General features: G+C 50.2%; 1 protein-coding gene across 7 annotated transcripts in view; it reads right to left on the reverse strand.

Annotated features, from left to right (window-relative positions):
* Positions 1-12,207, reverse strand: part of DNPEP (aspartyl aminopeptidase) — a 1,185,204-nt gene that overhangs the window by 1,080,715 nt on the left and 92,282 nt on the right. Inside the window, exon 2 of one of the 7 annotated variants that reach the window (XM_078679183.1) lies at positions 4,534-4,635. The exons of 5 other annotated variants lie outside the window; for them this stretch is intronic. In XM_078679183.1, the coding sequence (XP_078535309.1) occupies positions 4,534-4,566 (33 nt within the window). In that variant the 5' untranslated portion in view covers positions 4,567-4,635. Of the gene's footprint in view, positions 1-4,533; positions 4,636-12,207 lie in introns of those variants that run through there. One more of the 7 variants, XM_078679180.1, reaches the window with a different exon arrangement.

Below are 12,207 nucleotides of genomic sequence, written 5' to 3' on the forward strand. Positions count from 1 at the left end.
TGCCAGTACCTGTTCTAAAACCGGCCTGAAAGTCAGACAAGACCTGGTTTTCATCGGCCCACTGCAAAATCCTCCCTAAAACTACCTTCCCTGCTACCTTCTGGGTAGAATCAAGCAGACTTATGGGTCGGTAGTTGGCAGGGTCGTCCCTACAGCCTTTTTTAAAAATAGGGACGACTTCCGCACCCCTCCATGAATCTGGGAAGCCACCGCCCTTCGTGGCCTCATTCAGGAGTTGGGCAATGAGTAGGCTCCACACCTCCAAGTTAATCCGGAGCAAGTCGCCCGGAACGCCATCTGGGCCTGCCGCCTTATTGGGCACAAGGCAACTGATCGCTACTTCGACCTCCTTAGATGTAAAAATGGGGTCTAAATCTATGCTAGCGTCAGGTATTCTGTATCTGGGACCCCTAGTCTGATCCAAAGCCCCTAATGGGTCAGAGTACAGTTTGGAAAAATGAGCCAACCAGGCCACCCCTGAGATGTTACATGTCAACAGTGAGTCGACCGGCCTGTCCCTTCCTCTAAGTAAGGCCCAAAAACCCCTCGAGTCCTTACTGGAGCAAGCATCCATTAGATCTCTCCAGAAGTTTGTTTCATGGGTAACCTTTGCCACTGCTTGGGCTTTTTTGTAATTTTTCCTAGCGAGTGAGATCAGAGCGGGCACTTTCTTGCTAACTGCCCGGATCAGTTCGCTTTTGGCTACACGACAGGCGGGGGAGTACCATTGGTCTCTACCCCTAGTTGCAGCTCTCCGAATAGCCCTGGCCTTACCCTGAGGAACTAAAAACAGGTTACTGAGCGATGCAATGGTCTCCGTAAATGTCGTAAGGACGGCATTATCGGAATTCAGCGCACCTAAAAGGAGCTTAGCTTTCGTCATTATGGTCCCAACTTGGGCCATTCTCGTTTCGTCCACGGCGATCTTTGCCCATTTTAATCGCCTGCCACAATTGGATGGAACAACCTCGTGGGACGATTTCCAGTTAGAGCTGGGTGATGATGAGTTCCCTAATACCCACGGGATGTCAAGTGACAGGACCAGAGGATTATGGTCACTATCCATTGTTTGTTGGACTTCCATGTCTTGGAAATACTGCCATAAGTTGTGATTTAGCAATATATAATCTATTCTCGAGGTGCAGCCCACCGTGTTGAAGGTGTGCGCACCCCTGGTATCTGATTTAGAACGGCCATTAGTGGCCCTGAGGTCATATTCTAAACAGAGAGAATTAATGTCAATGACATTCTGTGTCCATTTTTTGATTGGGTCAAGAACAAGCAAAGGGATGCCTCTCTTGGCATCGTCTTCCCAGGTGTCCAGAATGTCTTCACTGGCCAACGGTTCAAAACAGCAATTAAAATCCCCAGCCAGGACGATAAGGGAGTCAATGTTGCAACCACTAAGCTCCTCTTCAACTCTAGTTGAAGATAAAGAAGAGTTCCCCCCCCTAACCCCCCTAAGATACAGGTTGAACACTTCTAAGAACCTGCCCCCCGGACACTGTATGGTAAGTCTCATCAGGTCTGGAGATTGGGTGTTTATGTGTTTGATGGAGAGCCCCAGTGTAATACTAACCCAGATAAGAAGGCCACCGGAAGGGCGGCCTTTACTGCCCTTGGGTTTAGATGCTGGTACAAAGTACGTCGTAAAACCCACCCTGTGCAAGGGCTCCAGGCACCAGGTTTCTTGGAGGAGACAAATTCCGAAAGGCTCCACAAAGGAGTTCCAATCTGGCTTATCGAAGTTTCGCGCAAGCCCTGCCACATTCCAGCTTAAAATCTTAAGCTGGGAATTGCCTGCAGGTCTTTTGCAGGTCAGGGGGGCAGGGACTAGAGGAGCTGCATCGTGACCGACAAGCCCGGAGGACTGGGGAGGAGCTATAGGTGGCGGCAGGTCAAGGACTATCTCACTCACAGTTTCGGCAGTACTGGTATTACCGTCAAAGTTGGAAAAGTTCAACAGGCCCTGAACAGGTAAAACCTGGGTCCTAGTTTGCATCGGAAGGGCAGTACTCGTCACCGCCAGGGTAGACGACAAGGGGCAGATATCAGCTTCCAGCAAAGAGGCCATGGGTTGGGTTGATGGTACCGGAGTAGGAGACATAGGGAGTCAGTCAACCTCCTCAAGGCTGCCGAACCTATTTGAAGTTGTGATCCCGCGCCAGCCTCTAGTCGAATTATGCTCCCTATAGGAGTACCCCCAACTAGGCTGTTGAGGACCCAAAGCCCAATTGCCCCCCTGTGGGTATGCAACACGTGGTGGATAAAAGAATGACAAAGGCCTCGGGGCAATGGAAGAACCCCCCTCTTGGCTCACCCAGGTGCAGATATGATTAGCCGTGAAGAGATCGTCAAACGTCACGACTATACAGTCACCGGGAATGGATTTCCTTGTTGATCCCACCCACGGTACTCTGCGTACCATTGTGACTCTGCTCCTTCTGCCATTGGGAATCGGTCTATAGGTGTTAAGCCAGTGCATGACCTTATTATGCAAAGAATGCTGGTATTCGTGATGGCCATTCTCTATCTCTGGCACACCCGTCAAAACCACCACGTACTCATTGGCTTCGGGAGGGAGATCAATATATCCCCCTCGAAAATTGCTTTTGGTATAAGGACCCCCAGTAGAGTGAGTAGAGGTTTTTCCCTGATAGACCTGGGTGGAACGGAGGCTGGAACTATTAAGATTCTGTGTCCTCGGGGCAGCCTTCCTAGTACGGGTGTGTGGTTGCAAAGTGGAAGAGTTTGGGGTGTTAGCCCTAGGCTGGGGTGTCGGGTTTAAGTTGGCAACTCTCTTAGTACGTGGTTTAGGGATGGGTTGAGTGGGACAAGGCACAATAGGGTCGAGAGACAGGCCAAGCAAAACTGTGGGGGAAGGTGTGGGAACCTGGGGAGCCGAATTATTATCTATCAAACCCTGGCGTTCAAGGCCTCTCAGGCCAATTGTGGCCAAAGCTATAATGCTTTTCTCCATTTCTAGGAGGTTGTTCTCAATTCGAGAGAGTCTTAAATCCAGGGGAGATAGGAGACTTTTCAAGGTATCCCAAACCACTCCTTTAAATTCCCTTTCCCTCCCCTCCTGATCATTAGTGGCAAGATCTGCTCTCTCGGTTGATGGAATACTTTTGGGAGCAGCAGGAGCTAACTCCACATTAACCCCTTCCACACTCATGACGAGCTGGGCTCGTCATGAGGTAGCCTCCTGCTACGCTGATGACGAGCCCAGCTCGTCATGTAACATGTGTTTTTGTTGTTTCCAGCACACAGCGGGAAAATGCATAGCATCGATGTGGTTAACGTTGCACCAAGGAGCCTGAGGAGGATCCCTCTGGTTTTAGCCATTTATTGCTGTGCTCTTTTTCTCCCTAAGGATGATATATTGTTAAATGTGCATAAATGTATTTTAGACGGCTGATTTGTACAATTGCTGTATATTTTATACTGTCTTCTATTGATCTGCTTGTTTGTACTAATGGTCGAATTGTATAATTGTTTATATTTTATAACTACTTTTATACTGTAATGCTTTTAAGAAATGATAAATATTTCGAAATAAAGCTATACAACAACAACAACAACAACAACAACAACGACAAGAGGTTGAAGCACCACAATGAAATGGATCCAAAACACAGAAGAAACACTTTTACTGCAAATGTGTTTTTGGCTGTGTTCTGTCCAGTTAAACTTTTTTGACACACAGGACACGTGTCATGCTGTTCCAGCCAGGGCACTATACAGTCGTTGTGGAATAGGTGATTGATTGCAAGGCACTGCCTCACTGTTTCTCCCTCGTTATACACCACAATCCTCACAATTCCTAATTATGAATCAATACAGAACCCTACACACATTTGAAAGTGAGGTGCAAACCAGGCACTCCAACACAGAATCTGCTCGTGTAAAACCCAGTTTGCGAGGAAAAGACGGGTGCTGGAGCAATCGGCAGAGTGAAGAGGCAGGGGCTGAGGAGTGAACAACAAAGCCTCATTAATATGTACATGGTCTTTCAAAGACCTGTGAAGTACACGGGTGCGGCTGTGTGCTTGTGCGCCGGGAAGCTGTCTCAGCCGGGCTGACACCTCTTAACCCTCTAAGGAGGGGGAGACACCAGATGGTTGGGGGTGTGATTCTTTTGAAGTCAATGACAAAATATACTAGTATTTTCACGTTTTTATATATAAATACAGATAAAGGAAAACTTGTTTTCCGTCTGTATTTATAGGTACAAAGCTGTTTAAACGGAAAACCGGGAGCCCTAATTATGATTGAACTTTTTCTAATAATAATAATACATGGATTCAAAACAAATAAATGAGTATCAATGTGTGCTATGTACCAATTTTGATATTTGTCCCCACAATTACATAATGAATTGTATGCCATTAAACTAAACACACTGCTACTATTATGGAATATATAAATTATACGTACTATATCAGGATATATTCAGTGTAAATGCAAATGTAATTATAAAAGTACATTCTTGTGAGAGCAAACCAGGAAGCACTGTATGTGAGGGATTACCTCCTTGGCTCTCGTGTGCTCACGCAAACTCATGTAAGAGGCTTGGGAGAGCTGCTAATTATGGTGGGCTTTTCTGGCTCTTGCCAGAGTCTTGCGAGAGACCTTGAGAAGGGAGAGAAAGGGAAACATAGTATAAACAACACAGATCATGGAACTATAGGGTAGCTCTGAAAACAGCTGTTTTCTGAACAGTTTTCAACAAGTAAAACTTTTTTGTGTGTTTTGTAACACATTTTTATATTTTGTAGTATTTACAATAGGGTAGGACAAAAACATATGATTTGAGGTGTGAAATAAACACCAAGAGATCTCCTTAAGAGGAGAAAAATTTGGAAAAAAAGCTGTTACAAAAAACTACTACCTAGAGGGGCATTTGTGTTCTTGGAAAAGCTTCTCCTGGGCAGAGCTGCTTGTCCCTGATGAAACAAGCATTTGCAATGCAATAGGTCTCGCATTTGCGAGTATTTGAGCTACTGGCATTGTAAAATGACATACTTTTTATCTATGTGTTGGTTTTGAAAACAGATAAATATAAGAGATTGGCATTTGTAATGCCAATAGCTTAAAATTTTGAAAATGAGAGACCTATTGCATTGCAAATGCTTGTTTACACAGAGCAATCTATACTTTGCCTTTAGTAGCATAACCTGTACTTTTTCCATAGAAAATGCAGCAATCACCACTGAGACCACTTTGATGGCACATGATTGCATAATAACCCCTAATCTCTAGCACACACCACTTTCACGTTCCTGTCTCTTCACAGCGTCCTCGGTTTTCACTAATAATAATCCACACTGAAAGCTGGTGATGTTCTAGTTTCTCTCAGGCCTCTGGTGACAGTGCTGATTTGAGAGGTATGTTTCTCTTGATCTGACAGTAATTGCAGGACTTCTTATGGAGCACTGCTGTGGGTGTCACAATACTGGGAGGAGGGGTGAAGTGCATAAATCTGAGAGATGTCTCTTCTGTGCGGGTGCTTGTCTTTGTGCATTCTAGGTTCCTGAGGTGTTGCTCTGTTGCTACAGGTTAGCACCTGTAAGAGGTGTAAAATCAGAGGAATGTCTCTGCTGTGAGAGTTCTGAGCCTATAAAGTTTTGTCACTTTGGGAGTAGCTCTGCTGTGCGGGCCTAACTCTGTAAAATATAGGTTACCCAAGACTTTTCTCTGCTCTATACAGGCTAACGCCTGTGAGATTTGCGAAATTTGAGGAATGCCCTCTTTTCTGAGGCCTGTGGTTGTAAGGTTTATTATTATTATTATTTTTAATTACGCAAGTCAAGCAGTATTACAAATGCACAATTTCGCCAGTTACAGACGGTCCCATTCATGCCCCGGCCCACCACCCATCTCATCTGAATCCTCGTCTGCCTCCGAGTCATCGTCATCCCTATCCGATGGAGGATCACAAATATTCCCTCTATAGTTGTTCCATGCCTCCCAGACTTTGGTCCATTTGCGAGGACACCCTCTACTATTATATACAGCCCGTTCCGCTATAATTGCCGCATCTATGTCCTTCCTCCACGCTGCAAGAGATGGCATCTCCGCTGCACCCCATTTTGACCCAACTTTGCCCATACCGTGTAAGATCATTTGGCTCCCAGATATGTAATAGGCATCGCCGTGGTTCTGGTATGAGCGACACCCCCTATGATTGCGACATGGTGCGCATTACTTGCGTCCAGTACGGTGTTAGTTTAGGACAGGCCCATATAGTATGAAAAAAGGTCCCCTCCTCCCCGCAGCCTCGGAGACAGAAGGGGTGTTCTATTCTTCCCATTTTGTGCAGAACAAGCCTAGTGTAATACGAGCAATGCAGTATTCAGAGCTGCACCAATCTAAGGCGTGAGGGTATGCCTGCCTCTTTAGGGGATGCCAGCGCTTCTTGCCATTATGAGTCGTCCATATCATCTACATCTAGCGTCCATTTAGCTCTTAGGGGTCCCACAGGGTCAGGCAAGTTGTTCACTAACTTGCGATAAGTAAAGGAGGTGGCCCTCGTCTGCATGTAGTCCGTTAGTAATCTATCCTCCAAGGGGGATGCCTCCGGGACTTCTGATCCGGGTGGCAGCGCTGCCATCAGGGCATGTCTAATTTGCGTGTATCTGAATAACTCAGAGGTCGTCAACTCGTAAAGGTGTTGGAGCCGTTCAAATGGCACTATCTCACCTCCCTGCCATAAATCACCCACTGTTGATATTCCTATATTATCCCACTTATCGAAGCCTTTGCTGTTTCTAAGTCTGCCTAGTTTTTTCGTGTCCCACAGTGGAGTAAGCCGGGTCACCACTCCTCGCCAGCCCAGTCTAGCCTGCGCAGCATGCCACAACACCAAAGTGTGACGCAGCGGGCCAAACATTGTGAATGCCAATTTCTTGTCGTATAGGGGTGAAAGCATACCTCTCGTGCCTAACTGCGCCCTATCTGCCTGGAATGCGGGATCTGACTGTGAAACGTGTAGCCATTGGTTAATCACCTTCAGCTGTGCTGCCCAGTAGTAAAGATATATATCAGCGAGCGCTATCCCCCCGTCATACCATCCGCGCACCAACTTGGCCTGTGCGATGCGTGCCGGCCCGCCACCCCAATCAATCAATCAATCAGAGCATTTGTATAGCGCACTACTCACCCGGAGGGTCTCAAGGCGCTGGGGGGAGGGGGTCCGCTACTGCTCGAACAGCCAGGTCTTGTGCTGCTTCCTGAAGGCGAGGTGGTCCTGGGTCAGGCGGAGGTGGGTCGGAAGGGAGTTCCAAGTCTTGGCGGCCAGGTAGGAGAAGGACCTTCCTCCTGTGGTGGCTCTTCGGATGCGGGGGACGGCGGCGAGGGCGTGGCTGGTCGATCGAAGCTGGCGTTTGGGAGCGTAGAAGTTGAGGCGGCTGTTGAGGTATCCTGGTCCTTGGTTGTGTAGGGCTTTGTGTGCGTGGGTGAGGAGCCGGAAGGTGATTCTCTTGTTGACCGGGAGCCAGTGCAGGTCTCTCAGGTGTCCGGAGATGTGGCTGCGGCGGGGGATGTCCAGGATGAGTCGTGCTGAGGTGTTCTGGATCCGCTGGAGTCTCTTCTGGAGTTTGGTGGTGGTTCCGGCGTAGAGGGAGTTGCCGTAGTCCAGACGGCTGGTGACGAGGGCCTGGGTGACCGTCTTCCTGGTCTCGGTGGGGATCCACCGGAAGATCTTACGTAGCATGCGAAGGATGTTGAAGCACGACGAGGAGACAGCGTTGACTTGTCTGGTCATGGAGAGGGAGGAGTCCAGGATGAAGCCCAGGTTGCGTGCGTGGTCAGTTGGTTTGGGTGCGCTGCCCAGGGCGGGGGGCCACCAGGAGTCGTCCCAGGCGGAGGGTGAGGATCCCAGGATGAGGACTTCCGTCTCGTCCGAGTTCAGTTTCAGGCGGCTGTTCGACATCCATTTGGCTACGTCTGTCATCCCTTCGTGCCGGTTGGCTCTGGCGGTGGCGGGGTCGTTGGTGAGGGAGAGGATCAGCTGGGTGTCGTCGGCGTAGGAGATGATGTTCAGGTTGTGCTGGCGTGCGATGGCTGCGAGGGGGCTCATGTAGACGTTGAAGAGTGTTGGGCTGAGTGAGGAGCCTTGAGGAACGTCGCAGATGACTTCGGTGGCCTCCGATATGAACGGGGAGGCGGACTCTCTGTGTCCTTCCGGCGAGGAAGGAGGTGATCCACTCCAGTGCCTTTTCCTGGATTCCGACGTTGCTGAGGCGCTGTACTAGGGTACGGTGGCAGACAGTGTCGAAGGCCGCGGAGAGGTCCAGGAGGATGAGGGCCGCTGTTTCTCCGTTGTCGAGCAGGGCTCGGATGTCATCGGTAGCTGCGATCAGGGCGGTCTCGGTGCTGTGGTTGGCCCGGAAGCCAGACTGCGAGATGTCGAGGGATCCGTTCGTCTCGAGGAAGGCGGCCAGTTGCTTGCTGACGGTCTTCTCGATGACTTTTGCCGGAAACGGGAGCAGCGAGATGGGGCGGTAGTTCTTGAGGTCGGTAGGGTCTGCTGATGGTTTCTTGAGTAGAGCGCTGAGTTCGGCGTGCTTCCAGCTCTCCGGGAAGGTGGCGATGTCGAAGGAGGTGTTGATGATGTCCCGCAGGTGGGGTGCGATGACCGCGTCGGCCTTGTTGAAGACGTGGTGAGGGCAGGGGTCGGTCGGAGATCCGGAGTGGATGGAGTTCATCGTGCGGATGGTGTCTTCGGTGCTGATCGGGGTCCAGGCGCGGAGGGTGGTGGTGGGGGGCGGTGGTTCGGTCGTGGCGTGCGTTGGTTGAGTGCTGAAGCTGTTGTGTATGTCCGCGATCTTGTTGTGGAAGTAGGAGGCAAGGGAGTTGCAGAGGTCTTGCGAAGGGGTGATGTTGAAGAGTTCCTTGCTGTTGTGTGCGTTGTTGTCCAGTCGTTCCTTGAATGCGGTTTTCTTGGTGGCGTGGATCAGCTGGTGGTGTTTTCGGGTGGCGAGCTTGAGGGCGGTCATGTTGTCCGGTGTTGGGTCTCTGCGCCAGGTTTTCTCGAGTGCTCTGCAGTTCTTCTTGGAGCTCTTGAGTTCGTCGTTAAACCATGGGGCTTTCTTGCTGCCGGGTCTGCTCGGCAGGGGTCTTCAGCGGGGCGAGGTCGTCTGCGCAGTCGCTGATCCATTTCATGAGGTTGGTGGCTGCTTGGCTGGGGTTCGTTGTGCTGGTGGGAGGGTTCTTGCTCAGGGAAGTAGTGAGCTGGTCTGCAGTGATCTTGTTCCAGCTTCTGCGGGGAGCCTGTTGCTGGTGATGGTGGAGCGTGGTCCTTCTGTAGCTGAAGTGGACGCAGCTGTGGTCCGTCCATTGGGGTCCCGTGGCGTGGCTGAAGGCGATGTCCTTGCTGGAAGAGAAGATCGGGTCGAGTGTGTGTCCGGCGTAGTGGGTGGGGGTGGTCACCAGTTGCTTGAGTCCGAGGTTGGCGAGGTTGTCCAGCAGGGTGGCGGTGTTGCGGTCGTTGTTCTCCAGGTGGAAGTTGAGGTCCCCGAGGAGGATGTAGTCAGGGGAGGGGAGGGCGAGCGGGCTGACGGAGTCGGCGATGTCCTCGCTGAATTGTGTGCGTGGTCCCGGGGGTCTGTAGATGAGGGTGCCTCTGAGGGTGGTCTTGGGGTTGACGTGGATCTGGAAGTGCAGGTGTTCGGCGGGTGCGAGGTTGTCGTCGGTGTTGGTCGTGATGCGGATGGTGTTCCTGTGGATGATGGCGATGCCTCCTCCGGTCTGGTTGACGCGGTCCCTCCGGATGATCTTGTAGCCGTCCGGGATGGCGATGGCGATGTCGGGCGCTGAGGAGGCGTTCATCCAGGTTTCCGTGAGGAAGGCGACGTCTGGGTCTGTGGTGTCGAGCAGGTTCCAGAGCTCGATGGCGTGTCTGTGGACGGAGAGGGCAGAGACGTGCGCCGAAATAGCCTTGAAATAGGACGGCGGCACTTGGTAGGGCGTATTTTCCAATATGTATAAAAATCGAGGTAATGCCATCATTTTAAAAAGAGCCGCCTTTCCTAATAATGTCAGTGGTAATGCACCCCAGTGCTGCATATCTCGCCTAAGGCGCTCCAATGGTGGCTGTAGGTTTTTATTAAAAAATTCCCCAGAGTTGGCAGTGACGTATATACCCAAATATTTGAACGTAGTTCCCGCGATTCGTAGTGGGCAATTATCGGGAAGCTGTGGTGGTGGGCCATGAAGTATGTAGAGTATTGATTTGGACCAATTAATGGTGTAGCCTGAGACGTACCATAAGCCGCACGGACATCTAGCAGGGTTATGATGGAGCGCCTTGGTGTGGCCAGGTACAGCAGGATATCGTCTGCATAAAGAGACACCCGGTCCTCCCATCCATCTGTCCATTTGAGGCCTCGGATCGTGGGCTCTCATCGTAGCCATGCTGCCAGAGGTTCTAGCACCAGCGCAAAAAGCAGTGGCGACAGTGGGCAGACCTGGCGTGTGCCCCTTGCTAGGGGAAAATCTTCCGATATATGACCATTGGCAGTAACATGCGCCATGGGCTTGGTGTAAAGGAGTCGAACCCAAGAGCAAAATTTTGGTCCAAACCCCAGGTGTCTCAACACTGCGAAGAGAAAGGGCCACTTAACCATGTCAAATGCTATGTGCGCATCTAATGAGAGCACCACCGCCGGCTCCTCCACATAAGCTGCACGAGCAAGTACCCCGTGCAGTCTTCGCAGATTAAGGCCTGTGTTCCTACCCGGCATAAAGCCCGATTGATCTGGGTGTATTAATGTTGACAAGTGCGGAGTAAGCAGATTAGCCAACAGTTTTGCAAGGATTTTAGCTTCGGCATTTATCAGGGAGATGAGGCGGTATGAGGTGCATCTATCCGCCGGCTTGCCAGGTTTCAAAATAGCCACTATTGTGGCCGTCCGTTGATCCGGCGGCAATTCATCCGTCGTTAGACTTTCGGAGAACATGTTCAGTAAATGTGGCGCGTGGCTTCTACCCCTTTTTTATAGAATTCTATCGGGATGCCAATAGGACTTACCGCTTTGCCTGATTGCACTGCACCAATGGCTGCTTTCAGTTCATCAATAGTTAGGCCCCCCTCTAATTCTTCCATTGCTTCTGGAGCCAATTTGGGCATGTGAGGATCAGTTGTGACCTCCCCCCCTTCCATATAGAGTTTTTCTATCCACCTCTCACTTTTTTCCCTTCTGTCTAGCCATACTAGTAGCTTCCCGACTTTGTCTCCTATGTCATATATTTGGTGTCGTGTTGCCTATATCTTTTGCCTGGTTATTACGGTGCTCTTTGTGACGTAGCTGTGCTAGGCGAAGGTTGTGTGATGTCTCAGGGGTGGGGTCTGCAGCATGCAGGACCTCAGCATTTTTCACTTCAGATTCTAAAGTTTGTACCTCTAGTCGTCCCTCCCTTTTATGTGCTGTAATGGCGGGGATGGCCTGGCCCCTAACCACTGTCTTAAACACCTCCCAAAGGACGATCGATGAAGTGACCGTACCCACATTATCCTGAAAATATTGGTCTGTTCCTTTTTTAAGCGCTTTTCTAATTTTCTTAACCTCTAGATAGCCAGGGCGTATCAGATAAATGCGGAGCAATATAGGGGAATGGTCAGAGATGCCTCGGGGTCGGATTTCTATAGACTCCACGTTTTGAAGACTATCCGTGGAACCCAGGAAATAGCCTATCCGAGTTAAGCTGTTATGAACTCCCGAGTGATACGTGAATTGATGTACTGAGGGGTGGTGTCTTCGCCATAGATCTTTAAGGCCCATCGCATCCAGAAAACTCCCAAAGCGCAACCCTCCCGATGCCCCGGATCTGGCGGGAAATCTATCCAAGTTTTCGTTTACAATTGCATTAAAGTCTCCGCCAATAATGAGCTCTCCCTCCGGAAGTCCAAGCAGAAATTCACTAAGGTCCGGTAGGGCCACTGCGTGGAGCGCCGGGGGATATATACAGATACTATATTTAGGGGTCGTCCCTCCCACTGCACAATCACAGCAGCAAACCTCCCCCCACCATCGGATTTAACATCATGCACTATTAACGGGAATTGTTTCTTCATCAATATGCCCACCCCTCTGGATCCTGACGTAAATTCCGAGTGAACCATCATTTTATTTCCCCACCTGTCCATCGCCCTACTTGCAGTACAAGTAAGATGTGTCTCCTGCAGTAGCACCACCGCCGGGC

This window comes from Lissotriton helveticus, chromosome 3_1 (genome assembly GCF_964261635.1).
Source record: "Lissotriton helveticus chromosome 3_1, aLisHel1.1, whole genome shotgun sequence".
In the NCBI taxonomy this organism is placed as follows: domain Eukaryota; kingdom Metazoa; phylum Chordata; class Amphibia; order Caudata; family Salamandridae; genus Lissotriton; species Lissotriton helveticus.